Genomic DNA, 14,016 nt, shown 5'->3' with positions numbered 1-14,016 from the left:
GAAACTAGGGACATTTGGAGGGTCTGCTGTGCTGCTGCATTCTGCACTAACTGCAGCTGCCAGATCAGGTTAGGAGATGCCCTACAGAGAGAGTATTGCAGAATTCAACATTTACCGGTAAGTCTCCAGTGCCTGAACTACTGTGGCCAAGCAAGCTCTCCAGGAACAGCCACAGTTGTCATACCAGTCGCAGCTGCCAAAATACATTTCTAGCCACTGAAGCTACCTAATCCTCTCCATCCACATAGGTTTGTATTTGCTCACAACGTCAAAATTATAGCACCTCTCAAGCAGAAAGGTAGACTAATCAAGATATCATTTGCTATCCAGATCATGCAAATAAATGGCATTGAAACTGCATAGTTTAAGCACACTCTCTTTTGGAGATGAGATTCTGCAGTTCAGGCTCAGCTTATCATGACTGAAGTTCCCTAATTGTTTACAGACTGATTGACCTCTAAGGGCTTGTTCACATGAAAACAGCCACTCGCCTCCCTATTCTGCCCTGGTTAATTGACTGAAATGTCTGGGTGATTCTGTGGGACAGGATATATCACATAAAGTCTTACCACAAGCCCAGGAACTGTTTTCCACAGATAGGAAGAGTTGTCCTTTTTGGTTTGCAATGGTATGAAAGCTAGGAAAGCAAGAAAAAGGTTCTCATAAAACATCTGCCAAAACAGATTGTAGGGAATAAATTGGCATTCCTATCATCTGGAAATATGGGCCTGATTTATTATCACCAGTGGGCCTCATAACAATTACAAATGTAAGGTCAAATCTAAAGTTTAGCTACCCTGCCAAGATTGCCATCAGAGGTTCTGAAATGTTTTGAATAAACTTTTTAATTTATCACCAAACAGCAACATGGAAAGCCATTTTAGGATTCAGCTATACAGCTGCAAATAAAACGTTTTAAATGTGTTGTAAAGAGCCATATACAAATGTGGCACTAAATGGCTACAGTGAGCGATGCCAAATTTAATGTATTTTTCAAAATGTTTTTTTTTAAAAAAGCATTTTCACAGCTTTTTTTTATATGTGTGCAGATTCCAACTTAGCCAAGGGACACTGGTGTTTTAAATGTTATGTGTAAAGACAAACTTGTGGATTGTCTTTGAACTGTTAATAAATTAATCAACCTATTAAATAATTACATTATCTTCATGCAGATAGCTTGTGAATGTTTGATAATATTTCTGTATTAGATTGATATTTTGTAAGTGGCCCAGGAACTGTTACTGATGGACAGCCACAAAAATGTAATAAACAATTATAATGGTTTTCTCAGTTAATACATCTTAAAGGCATGTCTAATTCAAAAGCTGTTCAAAGTTTACTGCACCAGTTACCCTATTTGTAAAGCACAGCTTGAAATCATGTGATGAAAAACTACACTTTGAATACAATATATCAGGACATCAATCGGACTGTTTATGATTCCTTTAATCCCTACATTTCCCCCAACAATATCCCTTTAAGCTTCCACTTTAGCAGTTTTCCTATCCTACCCCCTTTCCACACTACCCTATAATTTTCACCTGCTGTTTCCCTTATTCTTTATCAAATTTTTTGCAAGAGCAGAGGCAAAACACTCAGTTTCAGTCTGCACTTTCCTTTCTTTAGGTTAAGAGAAAGCTAGAGTTGAGAGAAAGAAGAAGAAATTGTACATCTTCACATATTCTCCTCTCTCCACCAATTTTTTTTTAAAATCCTCCCCAAACTATAATATTTTTGTGCAATCCTCCATCATAGAAATAGAAAACCAGTTCAGTTTTAGGCTGGAATGGCCAGCAGCAAGTAAGGACTATGGTAGTCCATGACTAGCTTTCCCCCTTGTTCTTACATTTTCCATAAGAACATGGAACAGGAAGCTTGGATGCTCCTGTTGACCTCCAGAGGTCATCTCTGCCATGGGATGGGAACACATCCCTGATTAGTAGAGTTCCCAGAGGACAGCTCTACAAATGCGTAACCACAGAAGCTCTTACTGTCTCCTTCCTCGGTCTCCTCTTCCAGAATAGCAGAGCGGTCCTGTGTCAAGGCCAGCCTTCAGGTTTCTGCACTACCTCTGGCAAAACGACTCGCCTTCAGCAGCACCACGATTATGCCCAGACAATGAGGGACACATTTCTTTCTTTTTTAAAAAAGACTCCTCCTTGTCAGCTGTCCTTTAAACTCTATACCCATACCCAGTTCTGTCTCTCCCAACAAACAAGGGAGAGGAGGAGGGGAGAAGGACACATGGTCATTGTAAGGGATCTCTGCCAACCCTGTGACCCCCCCCCCATCTGTTAGGGTGGCAATGTTGGTGCTTGCAACATGCAGACGGGGCTAACTGGGGGAAAGGGATGGGGCTAAGGGAAAGGATCACAGCATCTGTGCTGCACAATCATAAGATCTGGCACAAGTAGCATCTGTTGAAAAGCCCGATTCAAACTCTGAGCAGGCAACTAGCTTAAACACACAGCTCCACGACGGTTTGCCTGGATTGCTAATGAGCGTCACTTCATTTCCTCAAGGAACCAAAGAATGTAGACACATGTTATTGTATAGCAGGGGGAAAGAGAAGATGGCCTTAATAATAATAATAATAATAATAATAATAATAATAATAATAATAATTTATTTATACCCCGCCCATCTGGCTGGGCCTCCCCAGCCACTCTGGGTGGCTTCCAAAAAAATATTAAAATACTGTAATACATCAAACATTAAAAGCTTCCCTAAACAGGGCTGCCTTCAGATGTCTTCTAAAAGTCTGGTAGTTGTTTTTCGCTTTGACATCTGTTGGGAGGGCATTCTACAGGGAGGGCGCCACTACCGAGAAGGCCCTCTGCCTGGTTCCCTGTAACTTGGCTTCTCGCAGTGAGGGAACCGCCAGAAGGCCCTCGGTGCTGGACCTCAGTGTCCGGGTAGAACGATGGGGGTGGAGACGCTCCTTCAGATATACTGGACTGAGGCTGTTTAGGGCTTTAAAGGTTAGCACCAACACTTTGAATTGTGCTCGGAAACGTACTGGGAGCCAATGTAGGTCTTTCAAGACCGGTGTTATATGGTCTTGGCAGCCGCTCCCAGTCACCAGTCTAGCTGCTGCATTCTGGATTAGTTGTAGTTTCCGGGTCGCCTTCAAAGGTAGCACCACGTAGAGCGCATTGCAGTAGTCCAAGCGGGAGATAACCAGAGCATGCACCACTTTGGCGAGGCAGTCTGCAGGCAGAGTCCTCTAGCACCCAGCGAGTTCCCAGTCTCCAGAGGCACTGGGAGGGGGGGTAGGGGATAGAATGCCTTTTCACTGTCCACCCAGGCACGGCTGGCCCATTCATGAGGCAAGCTGAGACAGCCGCTTTGGGCAGCAGGATCCACAGATACAGCAGATCTGGCCTTGTGCACCTTGGAGGTAGGATCTGTCCTCAGCAGTGTCCTCTTGGCAAATAGGAGGTGGTCTCTCCCCCCGCCCCCTTGTTTCAATGTAGATCTCTATTTCCTCTTGATCCTGATGTAGATCTGCAGTCACTCCTTCTTCCCTGGCCCTGGGCAGGGGCACCATTTTGTGGTTCGCCTCAAATGCAAAAATATTCTGATTCTAAATATTCGAATTAGCTTAAATTGTGTCCACATGAGGAGGGATTGTTTTGGTCTGGGAGAGACTGTAGCTCAGTTCTAAGACTTGCTGTATATACAGGAGTCTAAGGGTTCAGTCTCTGCTATCTCCAGTTCAAGAAATACAGTTAAGGGAAATTTATCTGTGCCTGAGACCTGGGAGAACAACTGTTAGAGAGAGTAGACAACTCTGGGCTTGATGTAAAAATAGTCAGCCCTGGTATAAGACAACTTCTTATGTTCCCATACATCTTGTGGCACAATGGGTCAGGGCATCTAGCTGTTATCCAGAAGGTTGGTGGTTCGAGCCCACCCAGGGATGGCTGTGGGCATTGCAGGGAGTTGGACTAGAAGATCCCTTCCAACTCTACGATTCAGTGATTCTATTCTCAAAGGCTCCCCAGCAGATAGAAAATCCTTTGAAGGCAAGTGAATCCTTCCAGAATCATTGATCTCTGTATGAAAGATCTCCAAACCATTTTAGGAGCCTGGCTAATTTATCTGAGTCTGCAGGAACCTAGAACTGGAAGTGCCATGATAAGAACGCTGTGGAAAAATGTGGCATGTCATATGGGTCAAATGGATCCAACCCATGTCCGACACAAATAGGAAAGCGCATCCAGCACATGGTAAGGCAACCATGTGCCTAACAGACACACTGTTAATCAATCCACTTTTATCTAAGCACTGCAATGTTGCAGGGAGTAGCTAGTCATACTGCGGTAAAAACTCCACTGCAAGTTGGCTGAGCGTTGGCAAAAAAATGTCACCACCACATGTCAAAGCAGGCCCCCTCCACCCACATATGCAGCAGCATGAGATTTTACGGTATTTCCCATTATGCAATCCCATTCATCTGTGTAACCCTTTTCCACGGCCACAGCCAGACTCTGGAATTTCCCACCCAGGCAGATTTGCCTCACCTTGACCCTGAATATTTTCTACCACAGTGGGAAAAATCCTTCATTTTTAGGAAGGCCTTTGTTACTGATTTTAATGAACTTTGGTTGACAGGCTTTTATTACTGTTCTTATGGTTTTATTGTTGTGGCTTTTGCTGCTCTGCTTCTTAAGTAATGATGCTTTAGTGATTTAAAACAAACAACAACAATGTGATGCATTTTTTAATTTAAAAAATCTCTATATAGTGTTTGTTATTTGTTAGTCACCTTGAACTTTTGGGGATAGTAAACATTTTAAATAATGGAGGTAATTTTAAAAAAGTACGTTTGTAAACACCACAGTTATGTGGAGAGGGTTGATAATTAGGCAATAGGCCAGGTAAACTCCTTGCTTGGCAGATAAAGATCATGCAGTTCTTCTCTATTCCACCATCACCCCCACTTGTGCTGCGTCAAATATTTGCAGAACTTGATGATGCGAGAGGGACCCTTCCTCAAATCACTTCACATTAAATTGGCCTTCAACTGATTTAATTTTCTTGAAGCCAATGAGATTCAACTGGCTTAAACCCAAGTGCTCTGCCTTAACTGCATTGTGGATAGGCTTAACACTGAAGAAAATTGGCAATGAATCGATTGGTTACTTAACAGTTAGAGTATTATTATGTTCATGAGCCCGGGTGATACCTAACATTCTCTGAGCTGGGAATTGGATCCTCTTGCTCATGCTTTGCAGTTAACTCACACAAGATTTAACTGGGGAACAATTGAGAAACAATAAGGAAGTGGGAAACTGTAAGCAGTTCACATTGTTTGACGCCGTGTGGAGGTTTATGGCTGAGAGCAAAGATCAGCCCTTCCTCCTTCTTTCTTCCAGTCCAGACTATGTGACCCATCCTTTGCCCCTTAAAGGCTGCTGCCATGAGCTCAGCTGGGTTGACCTTTCCCAGCCCCTTGCAGCTTTCTCACAGAGAGGCAGAGATCAACCCAAGGGACCAGCTTGGCCCCAGCACAGCAGCATCATGCTCCAAAATCAGAAACAGCCACTCAACAGCTCAGTCATTAGCAAGAGGGAGCAGCAAGGGTCAATGGTGATGTCAGACTCCTGGGGCTTGCTTCCTAGCTGCCCTCTGCCTTGCCTGATTCTTTTCAGCTGATGAAGAACTTGTTCCTTCCTTTCCTTTCCACATATTCATTATCATTTAGGGCACAGTGATGCTGTTCGTATAATGTTCCTGTTGTTCATATAAGTGTTGTGAACCAGTCAGTATTCTGGACTGCATGGGAGAACTAACAGCATGTGAAAGCATGGGCACAACATGGGCTCAGCTGCCTCCTTAAATCAAGAAAATCAATGAAAATAACTTACTGAGGTTCTGCCCCTCCTAACATGAAGCCTGTCCCCCCACCCAACATAAATCCTGGCTATGCCCATGTGTGATAGCAGAATTATTTGGCAGCAGGAACAAATCTGTTAGGAGTAGAGATGGGAGACAGACACATTCAATTCAGTTCACATTAAAACCTGAATTTATCAAATTCAGACTTTCAATAACCATAGGACAGCCAAAACATAGCCATTCTTTGAAATCCACGCTTATCCAATTTTTGCAATGTAGCTCTTCATTCACCCAGCGTTTACAAAAATACACGTGTTAGGCAAATGTGTGCCTAAAAATAAGTGAAAATAACATACAAAGATGCATTATAGGAGAAATAGCTTGCAAAAATGTGCATATCAGTCACAACCGCATACACAAATGTGTTTATTAGAAAGTTATACTAAAATACAGACAAAATTTCATGAGGATTTTTTTTTTTGCAAATTGCTGCAGAACTGTGGAGAACCAAATTTAGGATTGGAAAAATGGCAGCAGGAGCATTGTCAACATATCAGGCTGTTCCAAGAAGGGTAGATTAGAAGGGACTATCATCATCTGTAACAACCTAATAGACATGACTGAAAAGGAAAAAGGGATGGGGTGAGAAAAGGAAAATAAGACAATTCAAGTCCCAGCTCTTACATAATGTTAGATGTTTACATACTGGCCAGACTGCAGGAGATGTTCTGGAAGGAAGCCAAAGAGATGTTGGTACCTCTCAATCATGCTATTAAAAGAAACCTTTTTTCCACGATAAAGTGATTGATTTAGTAGACATAGGATATAAAGTCAATATAACCTTTTTTGACTTTAGCGCAGATTCTGAATGATAAATCCTCCTTAGGAAGCTTGGGAAATAGAAGAGAAAGACCAGACTTTCAGTTGCATATGTAACTGGCTGAATAATGGCATATAAAGGGGAATAATGGATTGGCTTCAGATTAGAAAGAAGCCTTGTTTGTGGTTTTACAGGGGTCATTATTGGGTCTGGTGCTGTTCAGCATCTTTGCTAGCTGCTTGGAGAAAAGAGTTGAGTAATACACCTGTCAGACTTTCAGATTATACAAAAGTGGGAAGAATTGCAAACATCTTAAGAGCATAAACTAAACATTAGAAATAATTCAAATACACTGGAAGGTAGAGGTGATAACAAGTGCTGTTCTACAAGAACTAATGCAAATTGTGCAACATAGAAACGAAGAATGCAATTCACAAACATAAGGAGGTTTAACAGCAGCTGGATTGCACAGAAGTATGCAGGGACTGCCGCAAATAACCTCATTTAACAATGCAGAAGGCAACTGACAAATTGGAATGGTTTGAAGGTGAACTACAGAGATGATGAAACATCTAGAAAGAAAAACATGTAAGAAAAAGTTGAAGGAGAAAGGTGTGCTTAGCCTAGAGGAAAAATGTTTAGGGAAAGATGTCAGAGATGTATTATATTAAGAAGCAACAACCCTCAGTGTTCATATTTGCTTAGTTTAGCTCTGCTTGCTTTATACTCCCCCCCCACCTGAGAATATTGAATCAATCTGATTTTTTTAAATAAAGAAACTGAAATCTATGACACACAAAGAATTATTAGTCTAAACATAGAATCATAGAGTTGGAAGACACCACAAGGGCCATCGAGTCCAACCGCCTGCCAAGCAGGAAACATGACAGTGAGCAAGCCAAACAGGCCACTTCTGGTTATATTAGTCAGGACCAACCCACCCATGAGGCAAGGTGAGGTGACTGCCCCAGACAAATTGTCGCTGTTTTTTGTGTTGAATATATGCTATATGGTAATTTATGGACCTAACAGGTAACTAAAGCCATTTACACATAACAAAATATGTATATCATAGGAGCCTACACAACACAAAACACTGTTGCTGTATGTAGGTTTTTATTTTATTTGTTTTTTTCCCCTTATATTTTGGAAATGTGCATCCAGGTTTTTTCCCCTTTAATTTTTTTGGGGGCCCCAAGAGAGTGGGGCCCTAAGCTATAGCTTGTTTATCTTATACGTAAATCCGGCATTGCAGCAGCCTTTGGAGAATAGGAGGAGCTGCTGGTGTATTCCCCCCCTTGTTCCCTATGTCAGTTTTCACTTACCCCTTGCTCCCCGGTGTGGTGTGGGGAACGCCATATTGTGATTTGCCTCAGCACCAATATGTCTACAGAAGTCAAATACACATACCATGACAAAAGCCTTCTGTGTTTATATTGAAATTATACATTTTCTGACATCCCAGAAAGTACCATTTCACAAGATGTCACCCATTTGTTTCTGTAAATATTTATTACCACACAACATCTAAAATACTGACATTTTTAGAACTTCAGAATTCAGCACAAGCTAATGACAACAAGCAAGGGAATACTATTGAGCTGTCTCCATTTTTTTCTGTATGCATTAAACAACTTCCATCTCACCCTTCATCAGAGATTCCAGGTTGTTTCCAAAATGCTTAAAATCACAAAGCACGATATACAGGCACTACAACAATAAAACAGTAATTAAAAGCAGCAGGATAAAAAAGCAAGTGGCACTGAGAAAGTGGATAAAGAAACGTTTTTCTCCCTCTTTCGTAACGCTAGAGCTCATGACATCTAATGAAGCTGAATGCTGGAAGATTGAGGAGAGATGAAATAAAGTATTTAATAGAATCATAGAATTATAGAGTTGGAAGGGACCATCTAGTCTGAGCTTCTGCCGATCAGAAGGTAGGCAGTTCAAAACCCTGCGACGGGGTGAGCTCCCGTTGTTCGGTCCCAGCTCCTGCCCACCAAGCAGTTCAAAAGCATGCCAAGTGCAAGTAGATAAATAGGTACCGCTCCAGCGGGAAGGTAAATGGCATTTCCGAGTGCTGCTCTGGTTCGCCAGAAGCGGCTTAGTCATGCTGGCCACATGACCCGGAAGCTGTCTGCGGGCAAATGCTGGCTCCCTCGGCCTATAGAGCGAGATGAAAGTCGCAACCCCAGAGTCATCCACAACTGGACCTAATGGTCAGGGGTACCTTTACCTTTAAGTGAAGTTACAGGGAACCAGGCAGAGGACCTTCTTGGTAGTGGCATCCACCCTGTGGAATGCCCTCCCATTAGATGTCAAGGAAATAAACAACTACACCACTTTTAGAAGACATCTGAAGGCAGCCCTATAGCGGGAAGTTTTTTATATATGATGCATAGTTGGGTTTTTATCCTATGCTAGAAGCTGCCCAGAGTGGCTGGGGCAACCAGTTAGATGGGCAGCATATAAATATCATCATCATCATCATCATCATCATCATCATCATCATCATCCGAAGCCTATGCTGGCAGTTGATACCAGTCTGTTCTTTATCTGTTTGCATCGGTTTTATGACTATTATTATATAAGTGTTAGTTTTATTGCATTTTTTACATTGTGCAGTACGCAGCTTTGTGATTTTTAAAAGAAAATGCTCTTATGTAAATACTCTAAAATAAGCATTTTACTTTTTCTCTTGTGTGCTACTGTAGTGGGGAGTAGCTAACAGAGCATATTCCCCAGTTTGCTAAAGAAAGTGAAATGATAAAGATGACCTTTCCATCAAATGATAAGCAGTAGTTTACAGATAAAAGATAGTATCCATCTTCCTTCAGGTTCCCCAAAGAAACCTTTGAAATACGTAAATTTATCTGAAAGGCATCTTAACTGAGGCCATCCATTATGTAAATTCATCAGGCACCAACTAAAAGCCAAACTTAACACACTAAAAATTATATTTAGTGGGAAATCAGCCTTCGTTGTGCCAAAAAGGTTTTTGATATGGACACTTGAGACAGTGTGTGACAAGCTTTTACACTATAGGCCTGGGACAATTTGCATTTAACCTTTTTTTTTTTTTTTTTTTACATGAGATCATTCCTTCAAAGAGCCCAAAGGAAGTGCTCTGAGGTCAAATCTAGAGGTAGAGCCTTTCATGAGATGGGGTACAGAGAGAAAAGGAATGGGAGGAGAGAATGGAGGGGAGCCAAATGGTGATTTTGGCGCCATGGCATCACTGCATTTGCAGACAGACACATGAATGATGTGGAAAGATTTATTTGCTGAAAGAAAAGGAATGGGAGGCAGACAGCAGTGTAAGCTCTAAGATTAATGAGTAGACCTTGATAAGGATCACTCCAAGAAGTTTGACACACTGCAGACTGGATCTTAAATACAGTCTGAGAAGTCAGGTATAATGCTTTTACAACAGCATGACCAATGTCTTTTGCCAAGTAGCCAGTTCCCCTGCCCTAATCTCAGCTGCAATTTTACCTAATGGACAACATAGTTTTGTACAATATTTGAACAAATTGACTGTGGTCTTTGTGTTTCAGATGCGCAGCACAAGAACATCTTAGTACTAAACAAATCCCATGTGCCAAAGCACCCTCATTTAGTCTGCTGTAGATCTTGGAGGATAGATTGGCACGGAAATATGGCTGTAGCAAGGAGGTTATTCTGGGCTTTGTGGCATGGCCTGGATTTCATCAAAAGCATATACTGTTTTCTATTCCTTTGGGAATAATTGCTCAAGACAGGGAGTCCAGTCCAGTGTGGACAACACATACCATGAAGGCAAAATTCTCAGGGGCAAAACCTTTGTTGGCAAATGCAGCAAGCAACCTTTGTTGTGGTCTTCACACCAGTTTTACAGCTCCTAAGCTAAGCCCTGAAAAGACAGCTGTATATGTTGTTGGCTCCAGGAAGTATCAAAATCTCCCCTTCTGAGAGGAGAAACCTGTTGAAAGCAGCTGCATGGCTGACATACATAGTTCTGTGGTTGAGGTTAAGAGAAGCATGGCAGGCTAGAGACAACTGAACCCTCCTCCACCACCACCACCGGTTCCTGAGAAGGGACAATATGGCCCATTCATTCTTAAGGGACTATAAATAACTTGGGGAAATAAGAACTAATTGTCTGATAACTTTGCCAGTTCTAGAACATCAGTTGTTTGAAGCAGGTGGGGTAGGCCAGCTGTCTTCCATTTTGTCTTCCCAAGATTTTGCTAAACGTAATATGTTTAGCAAAATATTGATCATTTGACTAGTAATGTATTGGGCAGGAGGCTGCATAGAGAGCTTCTTCTCTCAGTCTCCTCTGCTTTCAACTTCAAGCCATTTGAGGTGTTGTGCTGCAGAAGGGAGAGAAATATGTTTTCACTCATCCTCACGGGCAGAAAAGCATCAGAAGATTTGGAGGGACTGTGTGATATGGTACATATAAAGGAGGTGAAAATATGCACAGCTGGGGAGGGATAGCAGAATCATTGCACAAGTTAGTATTGCCTCGCAAAAAGCGATTTATTAGTGTCATTTCAGGGTGGAAGTTTTTCAGCACAAAAATTGCAATTTGCTTTGCTCAGTTAGCTTACATACATTGCTCATGTGTGCCAAATGAAGGATAAGAAGGAGCTGACTAAACAGCACAGAATAGCTTCTTGGACTTTGGTCAGACAATTAGAAAACCATCTGGTCAATGACTAGCGCTAACCTGAAAGTGTTATAGTCAGTAAGTGTATTTGCTGTTTTGGCATGAATATTAAGGGAGGAAAGCAAATAAAGGTTTTTACAAAGAGATGAGTTTTTGGTTTTGTGTCTCTTTTCAAGAATGGGGATGAGGAAGCCTTTCAGGCACCAAGAAAAAACATTTTCTAGAGGCAATGAGCAGCCATGTCAAAAACAGAGATGGGTAACCTAGGCCCTCCATGTCCCGAACCCCTATCCTACCTCAGTATGTCAAGTCCAACGTTCAAAGACCAGGGATCAATCCACAAGTCCAAAATCCCAAAGAAGTCCAGGAGCATCCAAGTCAAGGTCCATCAACATGGGCACCTACTCCAGCTGAGGAATCACAGGGAGCTGGGCTGTGGGCCCTTGCCTGCCTCAGCCTCCTGGAGCACCCCTCCCGCTGCTGCTACACCTCAGAGCCTGCCGTGTTTGTGGAGACAGGGGCTCCTCAAGCACCTCTAGCTCTGGTGATGGGTCCTGTTGCTCTGGTTCCTGTGCACTGACCCTCACTGCCTTGGCATCCTCCATCACCCTGTGAGTACTTCCTTCCCCATCCCCTGCTTTCCCTGGGGTCCCAGTTTGGGCTACACCGTAGGCAGTTCATGACACTTAAGATGTTGCTGGGGTACAGTGCTCATCATCTCTGAACTCTGTCTGGGGCTGATGGGAGTTGGCCCTACCTGGAGGGCCACAGGTCAGATAATAAGTCAAAAATTATTCCCCCAAAGTGGATGGAAGGCAGTCATGGGGAATGCAAGCCGTTGTTGAACAGTTTTGCCACCTACTAAAGATGATTTAGGCCTAACATCCTGAGGGTGTTATAGAGGAGCTTGCTGATGTAGGACAGACTTCTCCAACCTGGTGTGTGCCCTCCATATGTTTTGGACTACAGCTCCTAGCTGTCATGGCCAATGGCAAGAGTTGATGGGAATTGTAGTCCAAAGCATTTGGAGGGCACCAGGCTAAGGAAGGCTGAAGTAGAATAAGCCATTTATAGATGGGCCAAAAGCCAACTCCTCCAAACCTGGAGGGGCTCCTGCAATTTGCCAGGGACTCATTTCCATTAATGGACACAATGACTTCAAGCATTAAAACGGCTTGAGAAGCAGGGCCTCATACCATGTAATTTCACTCATTTTCTGACCAAAGATAGAGCACAAATTGGATCTGGGCTGCATGACTCAGTTTCTCCTTTTGTCTGAGGGGTAGTCAGGGCACAATGATCAAGCGAGCTTAGTTTGCTGCTGCTCCCAGTCTGGAATTCCTGCTGCATTTCCCACTTGGCTCTTCACCTAGTCTCAGCAACCGCAATCCTTTTACAGCAAGTGTTAAGAAGACTCCAAAAGCTGAAGCCACCCTGTGAATAGAAGCAGCAGCTGGGGCGTCCTGGGTGCCTCTCCCCACCCCTGCCCAATCTTACAAAGGGACTTTTTGTGCCAGCAAGCCTGGAATTCCTGCAGCAAGTAAAATAGGGAGGAGAAGGGAGAACCCACATCTAATGGACACAGAGGGAGTGTCAGAGAGCCTGTTGCGTGCAATGGGCAGCAGCAGCTGACATAAACAGGTGGGCACCAGCTGTGTGGATTCCCCTCACCCCTCCATTTGCTAAGAAGTGTCTGGCCGGCTTGGGAGAAGCTCAAGAATTATGCAAGCAGTTGCTTGGGAGGGGAAACAAATGGTGGGACTGAAAAGGCAGCTGGCTCCAAGGAGTAGCAGAGGCCAGAACCTTGGCTTGACTGAAGTGGCAATGGAGAAGACTAGTTAGTGCCCAAGAGGAAATCAGAATTGCCAGGAAGAACGCATGGTATAACATTAAGTGACACAGAATTTGGAGGAGGGGAGAGAGAAATCATTTATTTCAAGCTCATCCTAGAAGAAGCAGCAGCAGCAGCAGGTTCGAGTAATGGAGTATATTTATTTATTCATTTCAAAAAACTGTGCACCACCTAATGACAGTCATCTCTAAGTGGTGCAGAGGAAACTCAATACAATGAAACTAAAAATGTGTTTAAACTATTAAATCAGAACTTGGTCAAAAAGCCTGCTGTAATAAAAGAAGTCTTCAGTAAGTGCCGGAAGTTCATCAGGGGTGGGGCCAGTCTGATCTCCACTGGAATGGATTTCTGTAAAATTGGGCCCACAACATTGACCATACGGTTCCAGATAACAAGCTTTGGGGGACCACTAGCAGTGTTACCCCCAAAGACTTCAACGATCAATCAGGGATCAGGTGGTCCCTAAGATATTCTGGACCCAACTTGTTATGGGCCCTGTAAATTAATACAAAAACCTTGAACCTGGCCCTGTTGTGTATATCTCCGTTCACTGTCAGATATTGGCTAACTAAGATCTCATGCTCAGTTAGTACATTTTGGTCTATTAGACAATTAGGTGTATTACAAGCGACTGAACAAAGACCATTTTGTTCATGAAAAAGGAGATCATGCCCCGCCTTATTCCCAGTATTGTGATTTTAAAAATTAACAAAAGTTCAGCACTAATAAATCCCAAGACTTTCAATGGTAGAGATTGAAGAATGTGTTCTCTATTTAAAGAAGTGAATTTTTTAGGTGCTACATGTTCAAAGTGTCTTATTTGCAAATACTGGAATATTGTTGGGT

The 14,016-nt window shown here is 42.8% G+C and overlaps 1 protein-coding gene and 1 long non-coding RNA gene across 2 annotated transcripts in view; one reads left to right on the top strand and one right to left on the bottom strand.

Moving 5' to 3' along the window:
* Nucleotides 1–917, bottom strand: part of MYMX (myomixer, myoblast fusion factor) — a 7,565-nt gene extending 6,648 nt beyond the window's left edge. The window contains exon 1 of the mRNA XM_081856296.1: nt 570–917. Coding sequence (XP_081712422.1) covers nt 570–671 — 102 coding nt within the window. The 5' untranslated portion in view covers nt 672–917. The remainder of the gene's footprint in view (nt 1–569) is intronic.
* The window catches only part of LOC309338751, a 565,035-nt gene that overhangs the window by 77,025 nt on the left and 473,994 nt on the right, over nt 1–14,016 (top strand). The gene's annotated exons all lie outside the window — the stretch shown is intronic.

The sequence above is a fragment of the Podarcis erhardii genome, assembly GCF_964252035.2.
Source record: "Podarcis erhardii genome assembly, chromosome: 3".
Classification (NCBI taxonomy): domain Eukaryota; kingdom Metazoa; phylum Chordata; class Lepidosauria; order Squamata; family Lacertidae; genus Podarcis; species Podarcis erhardii.
Note: the sequence above shows the minus strand (reverse complement) of the source record. Positions and strands in the feature narration are given on the sequence as shown.